General features: G+C 48.4%; 6 protein-coding genes across 6 annotated transcripts; 2 read left to right on the top strand and 4 right to left on the bottom strand.

Moving 5' to 3' along the window:
• Positions 1–4,585: 4,585 nt before the first annotated feature.
• Positions 4,586–5,863, bottom strand: GL50803_002851 (Histone acetyltransferase MYST2; the record flags this gene model as incomplete). The annotated part of the gene is made up of 1 exon (XM_001705974.1): positions 4,586–5,863. The coding sequence occupies one exon, from the start codon at positions 5,861–5,863 to the stop codon at positions 4,586–4,588; it is 1,278 nt and encodes a 425-aa protein (XP_001706026.1).
• Positions 5,864–5,904: 41 nt separating this feature from the next.
• Positions 5,905–7,647, top strand: GL50803_0013152 (Ankyrin repeat protein 1; the record flags this gene model as incomplete). Its single annotated transcript, XM_001705975.1, has 1 exon — positions 5,905–7,647. One exon carries the CDS (start codon positions 5,905–5,907, stop codon positions 7,645–7,647), a length of 1,743 nt encoding a protein of 580 aa, XP_001706027.1.
• Positions 7,648–7,777: 130 nt separating this feature from the next.
• On the bottom strand, positions 7,778–11,476 carry GL50803_0033166 (26S proteasome non-ATPase regulatory subunit 2; the record flags this gene model as incomplete). Its single annotated transcript, XM_001705976.1, has 1 exon — positions 7,778–11,476. The coding sequence occupies one exon, from the start codon at positions 11,474–11,476 to the stop codon at positions 7,778–7,780; it is 3,699 nt and encodes a 1,232-aa protein (XP_001706028.1).
• A 24-nt stretch (positions 11,477–11,500) lies between these two features.
• GL50803_0089112 (DNA replication licensing factor MCM5) lies at positions 11,501–13,693 on the bottom strand (the record flags this gene model as incomplete). The annotated part of the gene is made up of 1 exon (XM_001705977.1): positions 11,501–13,693. One exon carries the CDS (start codon positions 13,691–13,693, stop codon positions 11,501–11,503), a length of 2,193 nt encoding a protein of 730 aa, XP_001706029.1.
• Positions 13,694–13,843: 150 nt separating this feature from the next.
• GL50803_0016006 (uncharacterized protein) lies at positions 13,844–14,650 on the bottom strand (the record flags this gene model as incomplete). The annotated part of the gene is made up of 1 exon (XM_038045846.1): positions 13,844–14,650. The coding sequence occupies one exon, from the start codon at positions 14,648–14,650 to the stop codon at positions 13,844–13,846; it is 807 nt and encodes a 268-aa protein (XP_037901537.1).
• A 410-nt stretch (positions 14,651–15,060) lies between these two features.
• On the top strand, positions 15,061–23,589 carry GL50803_0089117 (uncharacterized protein; the record flags this gene model as incomplete). The annotated part of the gene is made up of 1 exon (XM_001705979.1): positions 15,061–23,589. One exon carries the CDS (start codon positions 15,061–15,063, stop codon positions 23,587–23,589), a length of 8,529 nt encoding a protein of 2,842 aa, XP_001706031.1.
• Positions 23,590–23,604: the final 15 nt, after the last annotated feature.

The following is a 23,604-nucleotide window of genomic DNA, read 5'->3' as shown; positions in this document are numbered from 1 at the left end:
CGCCGCGTACTGCTCCGGGGCGTCGGCAGGCTGCTCTCGTAGAGCCAGCCGTGGTGGGCCAGCGCCAGCCGTCCTCGCTGCACGGGCTTATGGAGAGCTGGTAGATGAGCTTCGTCAGGTGCTCGCGGAAGGCGGGGAGGCCCTGCAGCTCGAACACCCCGTATATGCGCGAGTAGTCCCCGCCGCGAAGGGCAGTATGTGCTTGGCGATCTTCAGAAGCACGACGATGGACGAAAGGCTGTTGACCTTGGACAGCTGGTACCCCGGGAAGCTGCACGTGAGCGTGCCCGCCGTGCTTATGTTGGCGGGGTTGTTGGTGCTATTGTCTCCGCGCAGGAACTCCATCAGGTTGGCCAGGTTGTTCGGGATGTACGCCGTCGGCGGCCTGGAGCCCCGCCCGGGACGCTCTGCGCCGCGGCCCCTGGCTGGCCGCCGTGCTGGAGGACTGCAGGATGTGCGAGACGTAGCCGTAGAAGCAGCGCGACGCCGTCAGCAGGCAGAGCAGCCGCCTGCCGCTCACCAGGCTATGAAGGGGCCTCGCGGGGTCTAGCGCCGGGTCCGGCGGGGCGCCCTGCTTGGCGGGCCTGGCCTGCAGGAGGAGAAGGACGTGGAGGCAGCTCTTCAGCACAGACTCCCGGATGTGCCGCGTGGACGACGGGGTGTTGCTGGAGAACGCGCCCTTCTCGGCGTCCCTCGTCGTGCCCGCAGCCGCCTTGGCCGACAGGACCGTCTCGAGCATGTGGGGGACCCCGCACAGCGCCAGGCGGAGCAGCGACGAGAGGAACGCCGGCATGTCGACCTCTCGGATCAGGTGGTAGAGCTGGTGCCCCAGGACGCAGTCGGCCTCGTTGGAAATGCCGACGAGCATCGCCCGCTGGACGTCCAGGGGGAGCGCGTAGGCGAGCACGTTGACCAGCTCGTGGCACTTGATGCTGCGGAACCGCTCCTCGTGGTGGTTGAAGGACAGCGCCTTCTCTATGCACCGCTCGAAGTAGGGCAGATTGCCCTTCGCACCCGGCCTCCCCGAGAACGGGAAGGACGCGGTCAGCCCCCGCTTGACCCTGTTGAGGTACACGCGGTAGTCGCCGGTGGCCACCGCGTTGCCGAGGGTGCGCTCCAGCTCGGCGTCGTGCCCGCCGTGGAGGTCTGCCAGGGACTGCAGGCCGATCCGCACGTCCGGCCCGGGCGCCGCCTGTTGGGCTGGGGGCGTTGAAGGCCGTCATGACGCTTGCACACTCTGCCATCTGGTCTGCGACGCCCTTGTCGGCGTAGGGGAGACGTTGCCGGACGAGAAGGGGGCGGAAGCCACTCGACGGTCTCGATCGCGCAGGACCCGGCGCTGCCCTGCTCCTCCAGGGCCATCCTGCGGATGCTCCGGCACGTCCGGGCCTGCTTGTGGCCGCCCAGGGGCCCAGGAGGAGGAGGAGCGCCTGCCTGGATCAGCTTGGAGAGCAGGCGCGCAAGGGCTGAACCAGGGCCCTGACGAAGCCTTCGAAGGTGCGGAGGCAGGGCAAGCAGTCGACCGAGCCGTCCAGGCGGTCGCAGACGGTGACCCCCCGCAGGTTCAGGGAGGCCAGCACAAGGTGCAGGACCTGGATGCAGTGGGCCAGGGGAGGCGGGAGCTGCTTGCTTGCGTTCTGCGTCGACTCCGCCCTCAGGTCCGAGAGGGAGGCCGCGCACTCGCCGGGACGCCGAACCGCTTGAGGACCCGCCTGAAAAGGGAGCCGCCGTTGTGGAGGAAGAGGAGGAGCGTCCACCTCGCCTCGTCGGCGCCCATCTCGTCCTCGAAGAGCGAGAGGAACGACTCGCTGAGCTCGTAGATCGCCGGCTCCACGTCCGACCACACGACCGGGAGCGGGGCGGTCGTCCGGTTCCAGTCCAGGCTTCCGTCCCCCATGTTTGCGGTTTCATGGCCCGCGCGGCCCTCTGCCCCAATCCATAGGGCCATGGGCTTGAGCAGACGAGCGCTGCCCATTCATCCTCTACTATACGTTTCCACGGATGGCACCGTTCGCGGCAGGGGCACTGAAGCCTCAGGCGTTCCTCTCTGCCAACAACCATGAACTACGGTAAGGTCCTGACTAGGCTGGAAGGCGCTCTGGCGGTGGCACGGGCAACTGCTAGACCCGCCCGCATCGGCCTCTGGTCATGAAGGCGAGCTGGCCCTTCCTTGGTGTGTCCTCCATACTAGTGGGACTTGCCGCGCTTCCCCCTCACGTGCAGCCAAAGGCCATGGCCGACGTCCGCACTGGTCATATAGCCGACCTCCGCGACTCTGGTGGCAGCGTGCTTGCTCGCTTATTCCACGAGGCATGGGCATGGTAGTTACCGGCCTTGCTGCACAGCTCTTGACGGCGCCTTCCAGCCATTGCATCGGCCAGCTGTGCTACTTACAAGAAGCTCGCGCGCGTTCCCAACGTTGCAGCAACGCACGCTTGATCCCCGGCGGTGATTACTTTCATTAGTGGTGGTGCCCGCTCCGTCTCTAATCTGGTGTCGAACACACCAAGGATGATAGCGGCGCCACTCACGTTGCCGACGACTGCTTTATCCTGGCTTCTCAGATTGAAGGAGTGCTCTTGCTGGGCGTGGGCTCCCACGCTCCCCTTCATGGCCTCCTGGCCCTGTGCAATCCCTTCCTGGAAAAACGATATGCTGCTGCGCGCGATGTCCGTGCACGGCATGTCACCGAAGTAATAGCAGGGCTACGGGTGATAAAGGCCTATAATTATCAGGAGCTGTGCAGGAGTCGAATGCACCCACGTAGGCGTCAAGAGCTCATATACGTGGGAAGGATGACCCTTGCGCGATCATGCATCCACTTGGTGGGCTACATGACTTGGCCCGCCATGCTTCTCTGTGCCTTCTTGTCAGTGCTAAGCGGGCACCCTTACGACGGCCAGCGCCTATGCGGCTGCGTGTCTATTCAGCGTATTTGCTCGCGTCATTATCGATTTACCGTACTTGGTCTCCTCATTGAGCTCTGCAATTGTCAGCTGCCACAGAGCGAGGCAGGTTCTTACTCTGCCCGAGGGCGATTATTGTGGGAAGCTCCATGCAAAGAACGACTCCACAGCGGCTCAGTTTGTTATATGGACAGCTGGCAACCCGAGTTGTTCGTGGGGGAGACAGTGCCACAGACACATACCCTCTTCTCTCAATTCTAACAAGCAATCTTACAAGACCAGGAACAGAAGATTGCTGTCCATGAGGGCGGCTCTAAACTGCTCGGCGCATACAATGCACTCGAGAAGAGGCCTCCTGAAGATGTGCTGGTAGGTGCGGAATCGGACGGTCCGATCGAGACGCCGTCCCTGGCAGCCGCTGGTTCTCCTAGGGGCGACGAGCCCCATGCCCCCGATGGACTCCTACTTCCAAAGCCCCAGCCGGCAACGCCTGATGCCTCCAGGTGCTCCTCTCAAACTAGCCAGTTACCTTATTGCACTGAGACTAGTTTGTCAGCTGTTGCCTGAACAGGTCCTCCATGCGAGCCACCGCCGCCCCAGGCTGGCAGTCTCTCGCTCGTTCACTAGCTGAGACCCAGAATCCGAAAGTCGGATGTCGTCCAGTTCTGACGGGGAAGATTTATGCCCCCTCCCTCGAGGTGATAGCGAATGCAGATGAGCGTCCGAGGCTGGCAATGGCACCAATCACTCGCCCCGCTTGTCGAGACGGACCCACACGTGACCCATATGAATCCCTCGGCAAGAAATAGGAGTTGGGGTGTCTGGTTGGTAGAAGCGGACTGATCCTGCCCGCACCGGAGAGTGGCGGCCTGGGCCACCTGCCGAGCATCTGCCGCAGCAGCTGGCAGTGCCTGACACCCTCGAGTAGACGAGTGCCGATTGTAGAGAGACGACCTGACAGCGAACCGGTCCTGATTGCTCCTGGTGCTTTGGACGACGCCTCGACAGACCGAAGCATCACCCCAAGTGTGCTGTGCAGATGGACCAGCTCACACATCACTGAGCCAGACGCACTGCACAGGGTGAGCGTCGACGCGGTCTCGTGCTGGGTGACGGAGCACCTCTGCGATCCATGAGCAGAGGGATGGGCCTCTCCCCTGATACCAGCGCATGGGAGTACTCCATCGACATCCACGAACGCGTACTATGATTCCAAGATAGAGGCGTACGGGAATCGCACCCTTGATAATGGAACAGATGGTGCCCTCCACGAAGAGACGAAGAGGCACCCCGAGGAACGGGGTAGGCACCCGGGGCCGTGGCGTGTGATCTTTGTCGTAGAGCACCAACACTACAAAGCTACTCCGGAGTACATGGCCAGAGTCAATTGCTCTCGAGGCCAGACTGCTGTGACCGACGCAAGGCTCGAGACAGCAGGTGCCCACCGGTGCCAGGTGGTGGTTGCTCCAAGCTAGCCAGAGGATGGGAGAAACCTTAGAGGTAACGTGAGGAGCAGCGGCTTCCTGGGGAGACGAAGCATAAGAGTTCTTCTTCCATCGGAGTTGGCTGACATTTGAGTTTCAGATTCTGGACTTTGATGGGAGCGAGCGAGAGGTAGCCAGTCCAGTGCAGCGACTCGCGAGGGGGATTTACTTGGACAACTTTGCAGTCTACGTTGACTATTTGTACTCGTAACACATGTTGACATATGGGACCCAATGGAGGTACTTGTCTTCAAGACGGTGTACTCCGCGTTTTTCCTCCTTCTCTAAACACGTGCGCAACTCATCTGCTAGTTCGTTTCCAAAGTAAATAGCGGTATTTGACGGTGTTTCTTTCAGAAGCCCGTACTTATTCATTGCCATGATTAGATTGCGGTAGCTGATCATTGTTTGCTTACTAATCTCGAAAAGGCTGATTTCTGAAGTGGTGTTGCGAACCAGCACTTCGCAAATTCGGCGCTTCCAATAACTTAAGTAGGACATGAGGCCAAGGTCCGACAGGGGCATCTCAGGTCCTCCGAGTCTACATTCACGGCTACTGAGCATGTACGAAAAGTTTATCATCATATTTCCATATCCTTTCTTCTGAAAGCATGGAAGTGCAACAATGCAGCTGAGACTATTTTCTTGCTGTTTCTCTTTGGAGAAAAATCCTACAAAATGGTATGAGTCATCGTCCTGATCACCCGGTCCCGTCTGTTGCCAATCGGGTATCCGCTTTATTTCAGGCTCGCAGTGAGCTCTTTGTTCTTGTTCATCGGAAGCCTTCTGGGCTGCCGATAGTTGTTGGTTATTAGCCTTTTTGTTGTTGGTTTTTGCAAACATAACATAAAAGAGGAAGACATCTACGTCTGCCACCAATGTTTTATGCTGCAGGAAAAGCCGCGCAACTAGGCATATATTACGGCAATAGTTAGTATGCTCACTGCCGTTGATTTCAAAGAAGCAGACTTCGTCATCTCTATATATGAGGTCACCAGGTGGTGATCTACAGGTGCACCGGGCCACATGGCGCTTGTAGATCCGCTCAGTGGTCAACATGGTGAAGCAATACTCGCAGATGTAGACAGTTCTGGAGGCAAAAAACTCCTCGGGGAGTGGCGAGAAGTACCACGGACACATCACGTACTGAGAGATCACCACTTTATCTATATTCCTGGGCAGAAATTCCTTGTCTGCCTGGCTAAAAAACCATATTTCTTTTGCGTATAATTGCCTTTCTTCATCTGTAATGCTTCGTAAGGCCGATGACGGGTACCAATCCGCCAAGCGGGCGTTGTACCCTCCAAAATAAACATAATACTCGTAGCTCCCGCGAGCTGTGGGGTCTTCGCGGCTATCATAGATTCTAACAGGCCGCGGAGTGTTCTCCAATGGAGTCCCTATGTCTTCCCGACAGCATGCCATGAAGATTAGCCCCTTTTTATACGGCTCAGTAAGATCTTTTGCTGTCATGGGTACAATGAAACGATCTTTTTTAAAAGAGGTTGGTAATTATGCAGGCCAACCATGGCCAGCCGGATCAGTGGAAATGCCGGAGATCCTTCCTAGAGCTTATTGACCACTGTCTTAGAGACAAGGATCTACTTTCACGGATTGATGCGAAGAGCCTTACTGAAAGCCTTTTGCAACTTGCGCTTAAGTCAGAAACTCAAGGACAAACACCAAGTTACGTGCCGCAGTGCGTTATTCTTGAAGGCTTCACTGTTGTCGATCTGACTGGGATCAGCGGTGAATACCTTGTTGAACCTGACCGATACAATACTAAAGATACTACCGGAAGAGAAGGTCTTAAGGTCTTAATAGATACACTGTCGCAGATCACTGTTGATGCAGGCATGAAGCAGCTTCTCCAAGGAGTTATTCTTGTTCTTACAGCGTCTGGTATAGACGAGGCCCTCGTTCACCTAAATCACAAGTACAAACTGCAAGAGCTTACTCAGCGGTATAAATATTTAGAAAATGGCTCTACTGATACTGATGCCGATCCACCGTGCCCTGAGAAGAAGACCTGCATTGAACAGGCACTGTTAACGGAATCAGACATTCGCTTACAGCTAACCATGGCAAGGTTCCACTTTTGTCGTCAGCAGTTAAATTTTTACAGGACGTTATGCAGCACAAACTCTGGCGAAAGACAGTTGCAAGCCTTGTTTGAAGCCCTTATGAAGTTGCGTGATAGTAATCAACTATTTGCACTGTCGACATATTGCTATGAACATGGTATCCACCTTCGCTATTCAGAGCTTTCTCTGGACACACCTCTTCCACGGGAAAAAACCCCATTACTGAAAGCTGTCGAAGACGACTCCAAAGAGGATGTTATTAAGCACATCGGTTGTGCTCGTTGCGCATGCCGCGACATCATTTGCTTAACACTAAATTTGAAGACCTCTTATTTTGCCAAACATGTTACTGCACTTATGCTTGCTGCGTGGAAAGGAAATATCTTGATTGCAGGACACCTACTGACAGAGCTAGGCATGCAAACCGAAGATGGAAGGACTGCTCTCATGCTCGCTGCATGGAAGGGCAACTATGAAGTAATGAAGCTTCTGCTGCCAGAAGCCGGAATAGTAGATAGAAAAGGAAAGACTGCGCTAATGTATGCAGCTAGCAGAGGGCACTTACTGTGCGTTGAGCTGCTCCTTAAGACAGAAGCCGGAAGACAGCGCTGGTGGGACGGGTCCACAGCCCTGATCTATGCGGCGAAGAACAACTGGCCTAATGTAATAGATTCCCTAGTTCCCATGGAAGCCAAACTCCAAACAGGTGATGGGGTAACTGCTCTCATGATTGCTGCGCAGAATGACTACCTAGAAGTCATTGATAAGCTATCGAGATTCGAGGCGTGTATGCAAGACGATTATGGCAACACAGCCCTTATGGAAGCCGCGATCCGCGGCCATCTTAACGCTTGCAAGTTACTCCTCCCCTTTGAGAAGCAAATGCAGAATACCATAGATGAGACGTCTCTTATTTTGGCTGTCCAACATAATCATGTAGATTGCGTTAAGCTACTCATAAACGAAGAGACAGGTTTCCAGGACATAGACGGTCATTCTGCCCTTATGTGGGCTGCAAAGTATGGAAATAGCGAACTTATTACACTGTTGAAGCCTAAGGAAAGCACTCTAAAGGACGCATTTGGCCGCACAGCCCTGTACTATGCAGAGCACCCCTATTGGCGTGTTAGCAAGTACAACAAGGATATTTGCATAGCGTTACTAAGAAATTAAACAGGCGATAAATCTCTCTACAATCTCTACAGTATCTAGGATGGTTCCCAACGTTCCTAAATCCTTGCCTCTTTAAATAGAAAGAAAAAGTTACAGATAAATAGCGTTCACTCAGTAATATAAGCAATCCTCAGTCTATTGTCATATCTACTGAAATGGTACGCGTGGTCACAACAACATCTTCAAGTATGCTAAGCATAGGAACAATATTCTCATCACTTTGGACTGCACGCTCCGCGTGGCTAAGGATTATTGGCGTTGTGTTTGTTTGATAGCCAGTGAGTCTGAATGGCTCGGGAAGGCTCACTGTGTCTATGTAGGACCCCGTTTTAAGAGGATTGGATTGTTCCTTGTTTGCAGCGTCAACTGTAACCAAGTACTTGGGACGAAGAGCCCCTGCTATGAGAAAGAAGTAGTTAATAAACTTCGGTCTCACCATCACCCGTGAATTAGATGCTAAAAGCAGAATTAAAGCTGCTATGCACGAAAGCCTGGAGTTGCTAATGGCTTTTCCATGATGATGGGTCACACTGATATGCATGAGACCCCGTCCACAATGCACTAGTCCTAAGGAAAGCTTGATTGCTAATATTATCATATTCGTCAACTCTCTGCCATAGTCTGTGTGAGGCATGGATAAATACTTTGAGTCTGCCAGCTGTCTCAGACTCTGTGCTATCCTTGAGTTGCACGATCCGCAACCTATCAACCCGAGAGCTATAATTGCGTTAATACTGAGGCTCTCGTCACTTTGTGAGGCCATTCGAAACAGCATGTCTGTGAGCTCTGGAGCCGGTCTTGACAGATTCATAACGGCAAGGGCCAATGGACATGCACGTTTGGCATAGCTACTACCATATTGCATAATCCTGTTGATAAAGCGCGTGACCATCATTGAGCAAACGGGGTCATTACCTGCAACAAGCCCAAGGCCCGCGACTAATATGCCAACTGGATCCAAATTCTCGCCCGGCCAGAGAGTAGTGTTATCACGAGGTAGTTGCAGAGGCATACCACTATCTGCAGTGTAAGCCGCCATATTGTTTGCTCGTGTTTGATCGTCTGCGTTGTAACGACTCTGACTCCTTTCAGATCTTGAACGAGGCAGACGAGCAATAGTTCTGCCCTGTGATCTAGACGTGTTTGAGGAAGTGTCGTCTGGAGAATCCACAGGTCTAGAGCTAGAGCGGGACCCCGGCTTAGTTGCTGAACCAAGCTTGTTCAAGTTAATGGTCTCCTCCGCTGCAACTCTTCCGGAGATTGTCTCATAAATGCTCTGCATTATTTCTGAAATGATAGATATATTTCCTGTAAAGGCATATCCACAGACGGTGATTACGGACTGAACGTATGCTGCCAGATACAGGTGCTCCTCTGGACTGGGCATTGGGCCGTGCTCTTGCTTACTGTCTGGTGTATCTATTTGGAGTAGCTTGTCATACATGTTATCACAGAAGTCTTTCATTCTTCGCTGACCTTCCTCTGTGCGCCCTGCACGCATAAAGATGCATCCCAACCCAACTGGCTTCAGCGGGAAAAACCGTAAGGATCGCTGATTCCTAGTGTTTCCTGCCATAACCCGCAGTATAAAGTTTGCAGCATCCATATTTGCTGTACTTGCTAGTACAAGCCCAAGAGCCAGGCAGCCTGTGGATCGAGGATTCTTCTCAAGTATAGGCACATGCTTACATACGTTGGTCGAGGACAAAGAGAGGCGTTGATATAGTATCTCTATTGCCAGCTTATTGCTAGTTCCCGCGTATGCTACACCTATTCCAAGTGCAGCACTGGCCTGAGACATGTACAGGTACTCATGCTCGTCCTTTATATCGATACTAATAGCAGGTGACGGGAAATTGGTATGAGGAATAATGCTATACGCTTTCTCTATGTGTGGATTGTTTATGATACGCTTTAAGTCTTCCATGTACTGCTGCCTTGTTCGAGTGTCGCTCTCTCTAGAGTGGGAGGCTGAGACCCTTTGGGATACCATATATTGGACATTGGCAAAAACAGACTCCTCCTCACGGCCTTCTTCTGAAATAGTCTGAGGGTTGCTGTTTATACCTCTTGATGATTGGCTTGGGCGTGAGCCCGATTGAAGTTCCGAAAGCTGCTTTCTGATAATATTACAGCTGTAAGGAAAATATTCATGGAAGCTGAATGATTCAGCAGGATTGACATGAAATAGATTAAACACGCCACCCATCATGCGGAGAGCAGGATCCAGTCCCGTGGGGTCTTGTGTGTTGGCAGCAGAGAGCCCCAAAGCCAAGACAGCACCAGCACGTACCCAGTGATGAGGAGACGAGAAGTATCTACTTATAACGTTAAATGCCTGTCCGTGACCATTCCCGTGATACAAGTATATAAGCCCCACTGAGGCTGCTCCAACGGTCTGGATAATGGAAGTGATGGGGGATACTGAGTGTTCCAAGAGTGTGCTGCCTTCCGACGTTAAACCGTTGGAGCCAGTACCTTCCGCGTTTGCGTCTTCCCTGTCAGAGTGTAAAGGAAGGTCGAGCTCGGTGGGAGCGGGCACGACAATGTCTTCGTTAGTTGTTATGGGTTTTCCTTTAACATCACGTTGTTTGTAACGGTAAATTTTGTGAGAGGCTAATAGCTTGTCGGTCCCCATTGCCGCATTAGCAAACCCGTTCATTAGATAGTCTCCTAAGGGGCCATATAGCCTATCGAGATGCTTTGCCTTGAATGAGAGCTGGTCAGCCTTAAGGATCTCTGCAACACTACGTGGCACATTTAGTTCCAGTTCACTGACAAGTGAGAGGAGGTGTGTATGTGTGTATGCATTGCAAGCAACCAGCCAGAGCTCATCTGTTTGCTTTTCCAAGCTATCTGTATCCTCTGCAAAAGAAGAACTGGATGCCAAAGCTTTTCGAAAATCGTTGCGGGAAAAATGACAGCAGCAGCCGTTACAAGCAATAAGGTAGGCCATTTGAAGCAATCGGTTAATTAGGGTTGTTTTATATAGGATGCTTTTGGCATAGGAGAAGAAGCAGAGAGAGAGCAGGAGCACAAAAGCATCACAGACCATATCAAGAGATAGATAAACTTGCACCAGCGCCAGGATGATTTGGTTACGTTGCGCAGGATCTCCGTAAACAGCACATTGATAGAGGTATTCCGCCAGGCCATGTATGTTGCCCTTGTTAATAATCGTCGTAAGAGCCTTAACATTGGTACAAAGCCTGGCCTCAATAAGACAATCTATTGCTTCAGACTCCATGTTCTTCTGTGTAAGCCGCTCTACATCCGAGAGCAAGATTTCATAAGCTGTCTGACAGTTAATATGGAAATTGTTGATGCAGTTACATAAATCAGAGATCAATGCCTCGCCTTTCTCCTTCCTAAGATAAATGTAGTTACCATAAAATTGTGCAAAATAGTTGGCAGCACCGCATAAGAATTCCACTGACCAAAGTTCCAATGCAGTGGCGTGGGTTTCATAATAAATGCACCCAAAGAGCTGAAGGAAATCGGGAGAGTCCACTCGATAAATCAGCAGGAGCTTCAGAGCAATTGATCCCAGTTTCTTATTTCTGGATGCTTCATAGTAGTCAATCAGTGAATTGATGTATGGTTCTATGTATCGGAGGACAATTGGAACCCCAGTCGTTGGCGAATTGGAATCGTTGAACAGGTTGTACAGGTTGTCTACAGCAGCAGCAACCGCCTGCTCTCGCTTGGTTGAAACAGCTTTCTCTAGTCTATCACATGCCAGCTTCAGGGACTCCTCTGCGACCACATGCGGATCTATGGGGGCCGTAGTCTGATCCACCGCAGCCTCGCTGCCACCGTTGGAACTCATTTTTTTAAATTTGTTCACTCGCTTTTATTTTCTCTTCAACATGGTGCCTCGAATTACCTCCAGGACGTTGGAGTTGATTAATTTGGTGATGACGTAGACAACTACAGCCTCCGATAGACCCAAGCGTGCCGAGTCCCGTAGAACAGCGCTTTTGGAAAGTATGGCACCATGGGGTATCATTCTTAAGAGTGTTTGCTCCACCTGTGCAATTATGGTAGAGTTAGTTAACGAGGGGTCAGATATCCCTGCCTGAAGTGCGTCTGCGGTACTCTTCTGGAAGATGTCGATTGCGTATTCTACATCCTCCACTGTCACAACTGGGGAAAGACGCATTTTTGCAAACGACTCAGAGAGGCGTATAAGTGCCTCTAGCTGTCTCACAGTGATGGGAATAGCAGAGCTGTTCTTAAGAGCATCTGCTCTATACCTTATGTAGGCAGCCTTCAAGATTTCTAGAGAGCTCTGATCTAACTTGGGCGTACAGGTTGCTTGCGCATAGGCTATATACTTTTTAAGGAATGACTGGGTAAACATTGGGTTCTGCTCCTGGTGTGAAGCCACAGAGGCGGGTCTTTCTCCCGCTGCAATCCTAGCTATTTTGTTGACAATCATTGCGTCTCTTTCTGGGCTCTGTTTGTCCTTCAGCATGAACACAAGATCAAACCTGGTTAAGATGGTCACGGAGAAGTCTATCTGGTCAGCTGCTTTCTGAAAGTCATCAAAACGACCGAGGGTCGGATTAGCTGCAGCAAGTATGGATGTCCGTGCATTAAGCGTGGTGGAGATTCCTGCCTTGCTAATTGAAATGGATCCTTGTTCCATCGCTTCATGGAGTGCCACTCTATCTGTCTCGTTCATTTTGTCTAACTCGTCTATGCAAACAATCCCTTTATCTGCAAGGACAAGCGCACCCCCTTCTAGAAAAAACTCGCTTGTGGCCTTATCGCGCATAACGCCGGCGGTTAACCCTACTGCAGAGGTTGATTTGCCACTTGTATAGATGCCAATTGGAGCCAGGCGAGACGCCTCCAAAAGCAGCTCACTCTTCCCCAACCCTGGGTCCGATATTAGGAGAACGTTTATGTTGCCTCTAAGTCGTATTAGCTCTTGCGTATACTTATTAGTTCCCCCAAAAAGAAGACATGCAATAGCTCGTTTGGCATCCTCCATACCTTCAATTTGAGGAGCAATCAGTGACTCTATGACTGAAATCACATTTGGTTGGTTTTTAAATGCGTGAAACTTTGGTATATCTTCCGCAGAGTAGAAGTTCTGCACTGTCTGAATATGATCGAACTCATCTGCTGAGTCTACGACGTGTATGCCATGTCCTAGCAAGTACACTATCTTTGTTCCTGGCTTAGCAACCAAGGTACCCGTCACAATAAGCTTGCATCCGGCCAGAAGATCCGGCTTTACCACATGACCCTCTAAAACAGCTGGTAAGACAGTAGAGCCCCCATCCTCAGCTGTACCTGCTTGTGCACCTCCCTCGAGACCCCCAAGTCCCTCGATATCGTCACCTCCTGTCGGCCTATAGAATGGCATGTCTCCGGGTATATCTTGGAGTTTGATGCTTTGTTGATCGATATACACGCAACTATGCGGGTTAATAACGTATGGTGACTTTCCACATTTGGAAGAGTCACCTTGTGCTTTTTCACTCAGGCAGGTAGTGGGAAGAACGATTGCATCCAGTCCACTAACAAGAGCTTGGCGATACTTGTGGCCACAACCGCGGCACTTGGCAACAAGCAGCTGTGTTTTAGAGCGGAGCCGGGAGGTTCCAGAGACAATCGCTCGAACAGAAACTAAACGGTTGATATGCTTTGCCCGTAGTTCAGAGGGACGTAGGGACCCGTCCAGTGAAGTATACTGCAGTATTATATTTGGCTTGAGGTAAGGTGTAGAGCCGGAGGACTCTTCAGCTAGCATGGATTCAACAACCTGGGTAATCACTTGAAGCACGTGCGCGGGTTGTACAACGAGTCTATCATACAGTTGAGGAGAATGGCCTCGGATATCTCCGATATCGATGACAAGGGAGTCATGAGTTTCCAAGATATTCTTGATGGAGCGAATGTATGGCTGGACATCATCTGCTCTGGTGAACGTAGTGAAAAATGAGATTACGAGAGACTTTATGTCATTACCTGGCCTTTCCGACCCTCGTGTGGGTTCAGAGACTATACGCTGCTGTGTAGCCAAGGGATCCATAAGCCTAATTTACATTTACTAACTTACTAAACCTTTTGATGTTGAACTTTTGATGTGTTGACGTTTCAAGGCCTAATTACGGCAATGACGATAAGTATTATGCCCATAAACAGAGCTGCTGCACTTCTGCGGCGCAACTAATCAGTCAATTTAACTCTTCCTGGCTTGATCCTTGCTAGAAATGTCTCTCCGTTTCTGCTCACGAAGGTACTTGCTCCCTGTGAACCTTACTTGCTGCTCGGTATATCTTTTGCTGTTAAAGAATGAAAGATCGGGACACTTGGCGCAGACAGCCTCGAATAGTCGTCTATCTTTGGCAACTGGGCAGTCAGACAAGTCGAGGTATATGAGCCGGTCATGGAGAAACGGCAATACATCCTGCAAGTTCTCTATGGGGTTTTTCAGACAGATTATCTGCCTCAGACTGTCGCACCTCTCTAGACACGAGAGGCTAGTAATTCCTGTCATAGATATATTTATTGACTGAAGCTGCGGGCAGTTGTCGAAGAGAGACTGGGAGAAGCTGTCCGAAAACACGCTGCAGAAGCCCCCAGAGTCAGTAGGCGCGGCCTGCTTCTCGCACTGAATTGAAAGGTTCAGTTCCATAAGGTGCGGAAGTTGCCTTGGAATTGTTATGTTTCGAAGGGCATTTTCGCTCAGATTCAAGGACATTAGCATGACCCCTCCTATCTCTGGAAAGCTTGTTAGCTGGTTATCAGACAGGTCCACGTCTTCAATTTTGTCGTTCCAGTTGTCCAAAATCTCTGTAATCTTATTATGGCTTGCCTGGAGCTTTGTAGCAGCCGGGAAAAACGAAAGCCGAGGCAAAGATGTCAAGCCTCCAGAATCTATGTGAATGCTGGTGATGAGAAGAGGCTTCTGCGTTTCGCTAGCATTCTTGTTAATCGCTGTGCGTGAGTACCTTGCAATGGCGAGCTTTACGCCCGGATGATTCATATACAATTTTTTTAATTCGGATTCAATCTTTATTTTAAAAACTGATAGAGGGTTTCTTACTGTAACTTCAGACAGCTTTGCGGCCCAAAAGTTAGTAAGCGAAGCATGAAGTAGGCTCAGGAGCAGGAACCCTATGAGAGTTGCATTGTAATATGCTATCATTGTCTATAGTCCCTACAAGGATCCTACAAGGATAGATGATTATTATGGGTAAATTTCTGCACATTGCTAGTTTAGTCAAAATCTTTGAATTGAGCTTTATTTTTTTGAATCCAATTGACGAAACTCGAGTGAATCCCCTGTGGCCTCCTTGCCATTTGCGATGAGACAATGGTGCCTTACGCTATTGAGATGGCTAAGATCATTCTGTGCATGTGATAACAGAGACTTGAGTACCTTCAAAAAACTGGATGCTGTCCATAAATGATGTCCGTTGGGGAAAGTATCTCCAGATTTCTGTCACAAGAAGCGCGATATATATGGATCTGCTGTACACGCGCCAAGAAACTGCTTTGCTGTACCACTTTGTCGACGCGGTGTCTCCGTTTCTTACCTTTGATCCCTTGCCACGTTACCTAGTTGTGAAACCACCTGATAGTACTCATAATGAGGAGCACATCGGAAAGGCTGTGGCAAGTATTCAATATACTCTGGAGAAAATCAGTGATTTCAACGACATGTCTATGCCGACAATCCTCGTCATGCTCTTTTCTGAGATAAATCCAAAGGATCTCAATGCTCGCAGTACTAGCGGAGACGAGTACTATGGGCTTTTTGAAAAGACAGCGATCTGTTTCAAGACAATATACCTCTTGATACCCCCACGGATGGTTCTAGGGCAAGCCCACCAACTAGACATTGAAGACTTAATTGTCTACGATGGGGTGCAGCTTATTAGATCCTATAAGGAGCATCAGGCTATATCTGCCCTGAAAGCAGTTACTTATGCCTATAAGTCGATACGTCTGAGGCTAACAGCTATGCAGAAAAGAGCTATCAAGAGGAATGAAGCACTTGTAGCGCAGTGTATGCAGGCGGCACGAGAGGAAGCTTACAATGATCTAGACACATGCGAAGATAGCTGTATGAGGTATGCTAATGCTGACCTATGTATTCCCCGAATACTGGAAACGTCAGACGATGTCCGGACCTGCATTGAGGAAGAGCATCTCTCTGTATCCCCTATACAGCGACGCTACCTCTATTCCATGGATCCTGCCTACCAATATTTAAAGGAGGTAGAGGATCGAGAAAGAAGTAAGCAGTCCACAAAGTCGGTATGCTTTGCTCTCCACGTTGGAGCCGAGACTGGGCCCATAACCTCTGCTCCACCCGAGACCTTGGTATGCCAATTCCGAAAACGGTTATTTCGAGGCCAGAACGCTGAAGCTGAATTAGCGCCTCATTTTGACAACCTAACCACAAGCCCCTCCTTTGCACAGACCTACTTCAATCTGCAGAGTATCTGTTCAGACGTCCAAGCACTTTCAAACACTTCTATGCAAGCAGATCATGATCTAGACCTAGGTACCAAAGGACTTGTTCAACTGACGCATACAGTAAGCGATATATTGACCCCCTTTGTAGAGAATTTATCACAAGCGGGACCATTCCAACGTTCTTTCAGCCAGCCTTTAAAGCAACTGAAACGTCAATCCACCAGTTGTAGTCTTAATTCTAGTCATGAACAACTTAGTAACAGCCATGTGACATCGGTAGCTGGACTTGCCAGTGCCGTTCATGCCTTTGAGATTCCTTTCGATCCCCAGTCCTCAGTCCAGAACCGTGCAGCCTCGGTCAGACTTTCAAGCAGACCGGCCCAGCCAGCTATATCAGGGCCTTCATCATCTATACCTGTCAACCCATGTCCTCTTCCAGCTAGCATTCCACGGCCTAGGCGAGAGCACCATTCTCTATTGGCTACGTTGGCTATCGAAAGATCATCTACCTCTAGTAATAGATCCACACCTCTATCTACTACCTATGAAGATGACTCAGAGCTACAATATGCTATAGTATCTGCAGAGGATATGAATAAATATAACGCAACACTGTTGGGCTTGCACCTCCGTGTGAACAGTTGGGAGGATTTAGATATCTGCCAACGTATTGAGTTGGTCAAGGCAATCATACGTTTTCTTTATCTTCCCGATTTTTGCCATGTTTGCTGCAGAGACAAGAGTAGTTTCGGAAGGCAAATCTCTAACGTCTCTCCGTCGTCTGTTGATAATATTGCGATGCAGCTTAGACAGTATGAAGCCCCCGAAGAAGGCTCCGAGTCCCTGCAGAATATCTTGGCAGAATATCGAAAGACACTCTCTGCCAAGGGCCTTTTGCATGACGAAGTCCAGCCTCATTACTACCAGCACTCTATTGGAACAGAAGCCATTTTTGCGTCTCGAACTCGGTCTGCAGTTGCTTATTCACTTCCAAAATCTTCTGGAGAGAGAATAAAGCACAGACCTCCCTCTATATTGCATTCATCAGCTATCCTTTCAAACCGATTTAGTTCCGAGCCTGTGAGTAGGTCCATGTCAGCAGACGTTAAGCAACCTCAATTCAGACCCATGACAAAAGAGAGAAATCGCTCACTAAGTACTAAACCTTCTCAACCCTCAAGTTGCACCCCAGATCCAACAATTATTAAAGATTGGCCCACACCCTCTGCGAAAACGGAGCCTCCATCATACAGAGATGGGGTGGAGCGAAAGGATAGAATGATAGATAAACTAGGTGCGCAGATGTCATCTTTCATCACTTACTGCAAGTTTTCGCGTGAGCATTCCCGGTATCTGCCAGCTGTCAGGGAGATCGTGTCAAGTTATATGCACACTATTTCAACAACAACATCCTTCGAGATAGAGTCAACCGCAGTCTATTGCCCCAATTGTAGTATCTTTCTAGGCTGCTGCAAACGTTGTGCAACTATTTTTGCTAGGTCACACCAAGCTGAGTGTAATAACTTTGTTGCATTCAAGATATTTTCGCGCATGAATGATAGACAATTGGAAGATTGTTGCAGATTTGAAGAGAGTCAGTCAGTTCAAAAAGTGGTCAAGATAGAGTCCAGTGAGGCAAACAGGTTGCGTAAGATACTTGCAGATTTCGATATCATAGCCTCAAGGGATATGGACACATTACAAAATTATATAGACGAGAAGCCGAAGGTTATGGAGGGCGAATCAGACATCATTAAGGAGTACCGTGAGCAGCAGTTGGGAACATTATCGTACACAGATAACCAAATACATTTGCTTCAGCAGCAAGGGGACCTCATGCTTAATAAAGTTCATGGCATAATCAAGCAGAAAAATGAGAAGTATAGATCTATAAAGCACGCTGCAGACCTTCCTCACATACCGGAAGATATGACCGAGGAATTGACCAAAGCCCTAACAAATAACGATACTAATGCACTGCGCAAAGTGCTACGGTCCTTACTGGAGCAAAGACGAGTATGTTCAGATAGCCTGATTTCTGATATAAAGGACATCAATCTACAGGACAAAGGGCAGGAGCATAACCTCACAACCTTTTTTACCAGTTTGATCGACCTTCTTCGGGCACAATACCAGAACAATCTTGATGAACTACATGTACAGCAGGATCATGCAATCCACGATCGTTTCTTGGCAGTCACTGCCGACCTTCGGCTGTGCTCTCTTTTGGAAGTACTGAAGCAAGACATCTTAGGGTGTACCGCCAGACTCTCCCAAAAGCGCTTTAATCCTATGTTAACAGATGTTACTGTATTTAGTTCTGGAAGGCAGTCCAAGCCGTCCTCTATATCAACTACAGATACCAGCTATACTGATATGTACAGCGCCATGAGAGACTTGGCAGCTGGCCTGCTTGCGAAGGAGAAGATGGATACCCGGAAGCGCAAACCTGTGGAATTACAGCGCAACCCCAGTTATGAATTGGATACCATCGCTAATGTCTGCACAGATTTTATAGAGTCAGTCTCTACATATGGACATCAGAACCAGGAGAGTGTTACTGGGAGCTTTGAGGAAACCAATCCGATAGATAATAAAAGCTGCTCTAGCTTCACATCTCTTCTTCGCGGAAAGGCCGACTATGAGAGTGGAGCTTCTGATGGTAAAATCACCCGCATGTTGCCATCGCCTCGCACTAATACACGTAAGAATACACCGAGACATTTGATGGAGGAATCACAAGGATCATTATTAGAATCATCTATCAACAAATCCCTATGTGAAGTCATTACAGAGTCATTAGCAACTGCCTTGACCATTGATCCATATCGTCAATATCTTATCAAGCAGCTTCCAAAGCACCTCCATCAAGATCTGATTGATGCAAGATCATACTTAGGGTTTCGCCGGCCAAATTCTACCGTAATTTCTTTTCCACCAGAGGTGTATATGGCTCTAGAAAAGCAAAAGGGCATGGTTGTTATACTCGGCTCTGGAACACAGAATGTGATTAGTGAAGGCATATCATCTCCGAGACTCATTGGATCTGCTCTTTCTCATACGCATACTACCGAGGTTGAAAGTGAGGAGGAGGTTACATTAGGCTATGCAGAATTGACATACAATTCCATCTACATGATCCAACCGGATCTTCTTCTTGCCATTGATGAATTGCAACATATTTTAGACCAGTCCGAGTTCTTCTACAATGATATAGCAGATATCATAGCACAACATAGTGCTCAGCTAAGAGTTCAACACAAGATAGCGCAACTAAAATCTGCCATCAAGAAGGACCTCTACGCCTTAGCAAGGGCGTCCCGTCAGAGTCGCCATGGGAGTGAGGCTATAAAGATAACCAACCAGGAAGTAGAATATGAATATATTAAGCGATATGGGCACGATATGCGAAAGTTCGTATTCAGCTTTTCTAAGTCCCATTCTGAGCTGCTATATGTGGACCATATAGAGGCAATAAAAGCTATCATGGATTCCCTCTTGCCCTTGTATCAATATACACAACTATACCTTTCAAGGATACAATCCTCTGTGCAACGACTTAAGAAGGTTGTCAAAGATAAAAAGACTCTTTTAAAGAAGACATCTTTGAACCTAGGAAAGGTATCTTCTACACATCGAGCTTTATCAGAGCTTACTATTGCTGTTGAAATGAAGCTTCGTCAAAAGCAACTGCTTTTTGAAAAGGCTCTTTCTGCTAGTCCGTCTCCCACCAGGGCACTTAGGCGTCCCATGCAGTTACGGGACACAGAAATGAGCACTCCTCGCTTTTCAGTTCAAGATATCTATTCTGCTTCTGTTTCTTCTATAGCATCCTGTGCCACCTCTGGACGCAGTCAAAGCTCAACAACACTTAAAAATACCGATAGCTCGCTACAACAGCATGCTGAAGGATCTATGAACGTGATCTATTCTCAAGGATTAGCTCCAAAAGGACTAAAAGGATCAGTCTTTACCAGATTTCCAACTGATGAGCGCAAGGTAGATGCTGCGTCTAACATGAAATACTATAACTCGGGTTTGCCAACACTGGTAACTCCAGGTATCCTCCAGCAATCAACTCTACCCAAGGAATCTCCGGATATTTCTCATAGGTCGATTTCTCTAAACAATAGCCAAGTTAGTCATACGGGGCTGCTTATGGAAGCATCTAAAGATAAGGATACAAGAAGCGATGGTGATGACTCCCACTCGACCACAGTTCGAATGATTGCACGGAGGATGCGGCGAGGTGGACGTAAGGTTGTTCTAGTACCTAAAAAATCTCGTAAGATGCATGGTTCTGAAGAGTGCTCCGATTACGAATTCAATCCAGACGACATGCTGGGCATCTCTAGCATTACTGTGCCGAGTGATAAGTTACAACAGGAGGCTGGTACAGTAGGAGAGTTGGTTGATATGTCGGACTGTTTCTGCAAAAGCAGAAAGAGACGAGCATTACCTCCACTAAGCCAACGACCATCATCAAAGGAAAGATCCTCGAAAGAGTTGTTCTCAACTAATGAAGTTATGGAGCTCTATCGATTGGAGGATTATCGATCAAATGCTATGAGCGAGCCGGAAGTAAGCAAGCCAAAGAAGGCAAGACTAAAAGCAGTACGCAATATAGCTAACGCTGGAGGGCATAGGCTGCATAAGGATCGCCAAGTACAGCAGATGCTGAGCTCCCTGGAGAACCTTTGGAAGAAGGAGAACATACCATCCTCACAAAAGCACGACCTCTTCAGTTCTAGTAGCGATACAGAGCTGGATACCTTGACAGTTGTTGTTAATATTGAGAAGGAACTTGATTATATGCAGCAAATCAATCCTCCTATTTCAAAGTCCTATGAATCTTCAATAGCGCAACCATATGCTATTGAAGATTTTAGTGAAACCACAATGCAAATTCAGCGAGATCTCCACGTGCTTAGCCCTGATCCCTCAGTTGATCTGCCGCGGAAGCCACGAACTAATATTCCACCTAGGAGCCAGAGCCCTTATAAGGCATACAGGTACAGGCAAGATAAGCTGTCTATGCCCAATATGCCATCGCCAGTTAATGTTGAGACCAGTTACATCGCTGATACCAACCCATATTTCTTTGAGAACGTATGTAATGATACAAAGGAGGCCGAAAATCCGTCTGTATTAGCATCCATTGGATCTCTCTTGTTTTCCCAACGTGAGATATCCAGAAAGTGTGATAGCAAGACATCCCCAAGCGAGCTTACTTCTGATCCCCCACTACTACTGAATCCTTTACGTGAGCAACTAAATAATTTGGTTAAGGTAGAGCTTCCTCGGGCCGACCAAATGGTGGACACTAGTACTAAGCCATGTACTGCTGATAGTAAAGTATCACAACAACCTTTTCGCGGCTCACCTAAGCGTAACTTGCCACCGGACCATGGAGTAGGGGAAGCAGAAATAGATTTCAAAGCACTTAATTTGAGTGGCATACACAAACGGCTCAACCCAGACAATAAGAAAACATTGCAGCCAGTCTTTCCTGCGCAGTTGTGTACAGCTTCAATAGCGTCCAGCCCCATCCCAGAGTATGCACAAGATGCCGCTTTCCAATCTTCAATACAACGACTTAATAATGCACAAGTCCACAACACATCTCAATTGAGAAGGCTGTTATATCATCAAAAGGACTCACGTGAAGGTACAAAGTACCAATACAATGAATCTACATTAGAGAAGAACAATGTTTTAGAGCGATACAGGCAGTTTCGTCAAATGTATGGTTGTAATGAATCCAAACAGCATACACTATCTATGCAAGTAAGGTCTAGTCCACTGACGCAAACAGAGCATGCGAACAACTCACCATTGCGGGAGTCACTGAAATTACTAGAAAAGCTTCCTAGGCATTCTCGAATATTGGCGTCTTCTAGTCATGCTGTAGATGAGAGGCCTGGGAACGTGCTGACCAGTTCTAGCAGTTCTGAAAGCCTTAGGATGGCAACTGAATCTACAGCCGAAAGCTCCGCCACGCTCATAGGTGTGAATTTGTGCATGAAGGAACATTCGGCTGTTGCCACAACAGGAGTGCAAAGCGTAGTCGAAGCACAGCACTTTGATAAAGGATTACAGAAGATAGATGCTTCCCAGCGTTCTAGTCTCCAGATATTAGATCTCAGCTCTGACTCCTCAACTATTACAGATACCCCTGCATATCAGTTTTTACCGGATTATAGTTTGTTGCAATCTGAGGATCTAAATGAGTCCGATTCTGAATCCCAATCCAGTCTTTCTGTCAAAGGAAATATTCTCCATAGATTGTCATCAGAAAGGAAAATTAGCCCATTAAGGAATGTGATGCATGCACCTAATAGCCTTAGCGGTCCACAAAGTACTGCAGGTGTGACAACTATAGGATTGCTACCCCCACCTCCACCAAGAGTACCCCCACCATCAACGAGCAGCCGGAGAGTGCACTTGATCAATTTACCAGGCCCTCCTGCTGGTGTCTTGCCTGTACATCGATCAAGTTCCGACCCAATACTGACAAATGAGACTGTGCCAAAGCACGCCGAAGTCCCACCGTCCTCTGCCCCAAGTGAGATTCTTGTGAACACTGACGATGGTGACCGTCTTACAACTGAACCTGTGGAGTCACTTCCCATTACTTCTAGCTTATATGTCGCTAATTCAGTAGTACCTCAGGAAGAGATAGATAGGAGTGATAGATATATAGAAAGCTATAACAGGCTTCGTCTTCTAGGTAGAACATCTCTAGAAAAACCAGACAAGCAGGTAGAGCATCCGGCGCCCCACCTAGTCTTACAAGCACATACACAGCGCAATCTGTTATTAGCTGAAGCAAGGAAAATGGAACCACTGGCCTCTATTACAATCTATGACATCTTTAGCTCCGTATATACTTTTGATTTATCAGACATTCAACCCAATTCTACACTATCACAATCCGATCAAATATATGGTCTAGCACAGAAAGAGTTAGAGGGAGCCAATATGATGTTGGATCTGTTTGTAGAACTGTTAAACGACATATATATGACAGAGAAGCCGATAGAAGCCTTCCAACAGTTGATTAGAGCACGTGCGGATCTGTCAAAATATAAAATCCGAGGAATGCGAATGATAACAAGGGTTATGAAGATACAAGCACTGGAAGTTCCTCAGTATTCAAACGGGGATTTTGCAACCTTCATTAGAAAATTAAATCTTTTCAGAGGAAATGGGTATCCCTTTATTTTCAACAATTATGCCATCATGTGGTGCAATTTCATCACAAAGTATGTAGCCATTTGCAAGCATCTGGATTTTCTAATAGCCAATTGCTTGTATAAAGACATCAACATAATTGATACCCGGCCATCAGAACCTCATATTAATTTTTCAACTGTTTATGAAAATCCTGATTTACCTTTTTCAATCCCACGCTTCAACTTCAGATGTCTTTCGCCTGCTGAACGAAGGCTTTACCTGGGACTTTACTCTACAAATCTACTTTCCAAGGGATCTGGATGAATTGAAATTAAAAAG

Source organism: Giardia intestinalis, chromosome 1, assembly GCF_000002435.2.
Source record: "Giardia intestinalis strain WB C6 chromosome 1, whole genome shotgun sequence".
NCBI lineage: Eukaryota > Fornicata > Diplomonadida > Hexamitidae > Giardia > Giardia duodenalis.
The sequence above is the reverse complement of the archived record's forward strand: the minus strand, read 5'-3'. Positions and strand labels throughout refer to the sequence as shown.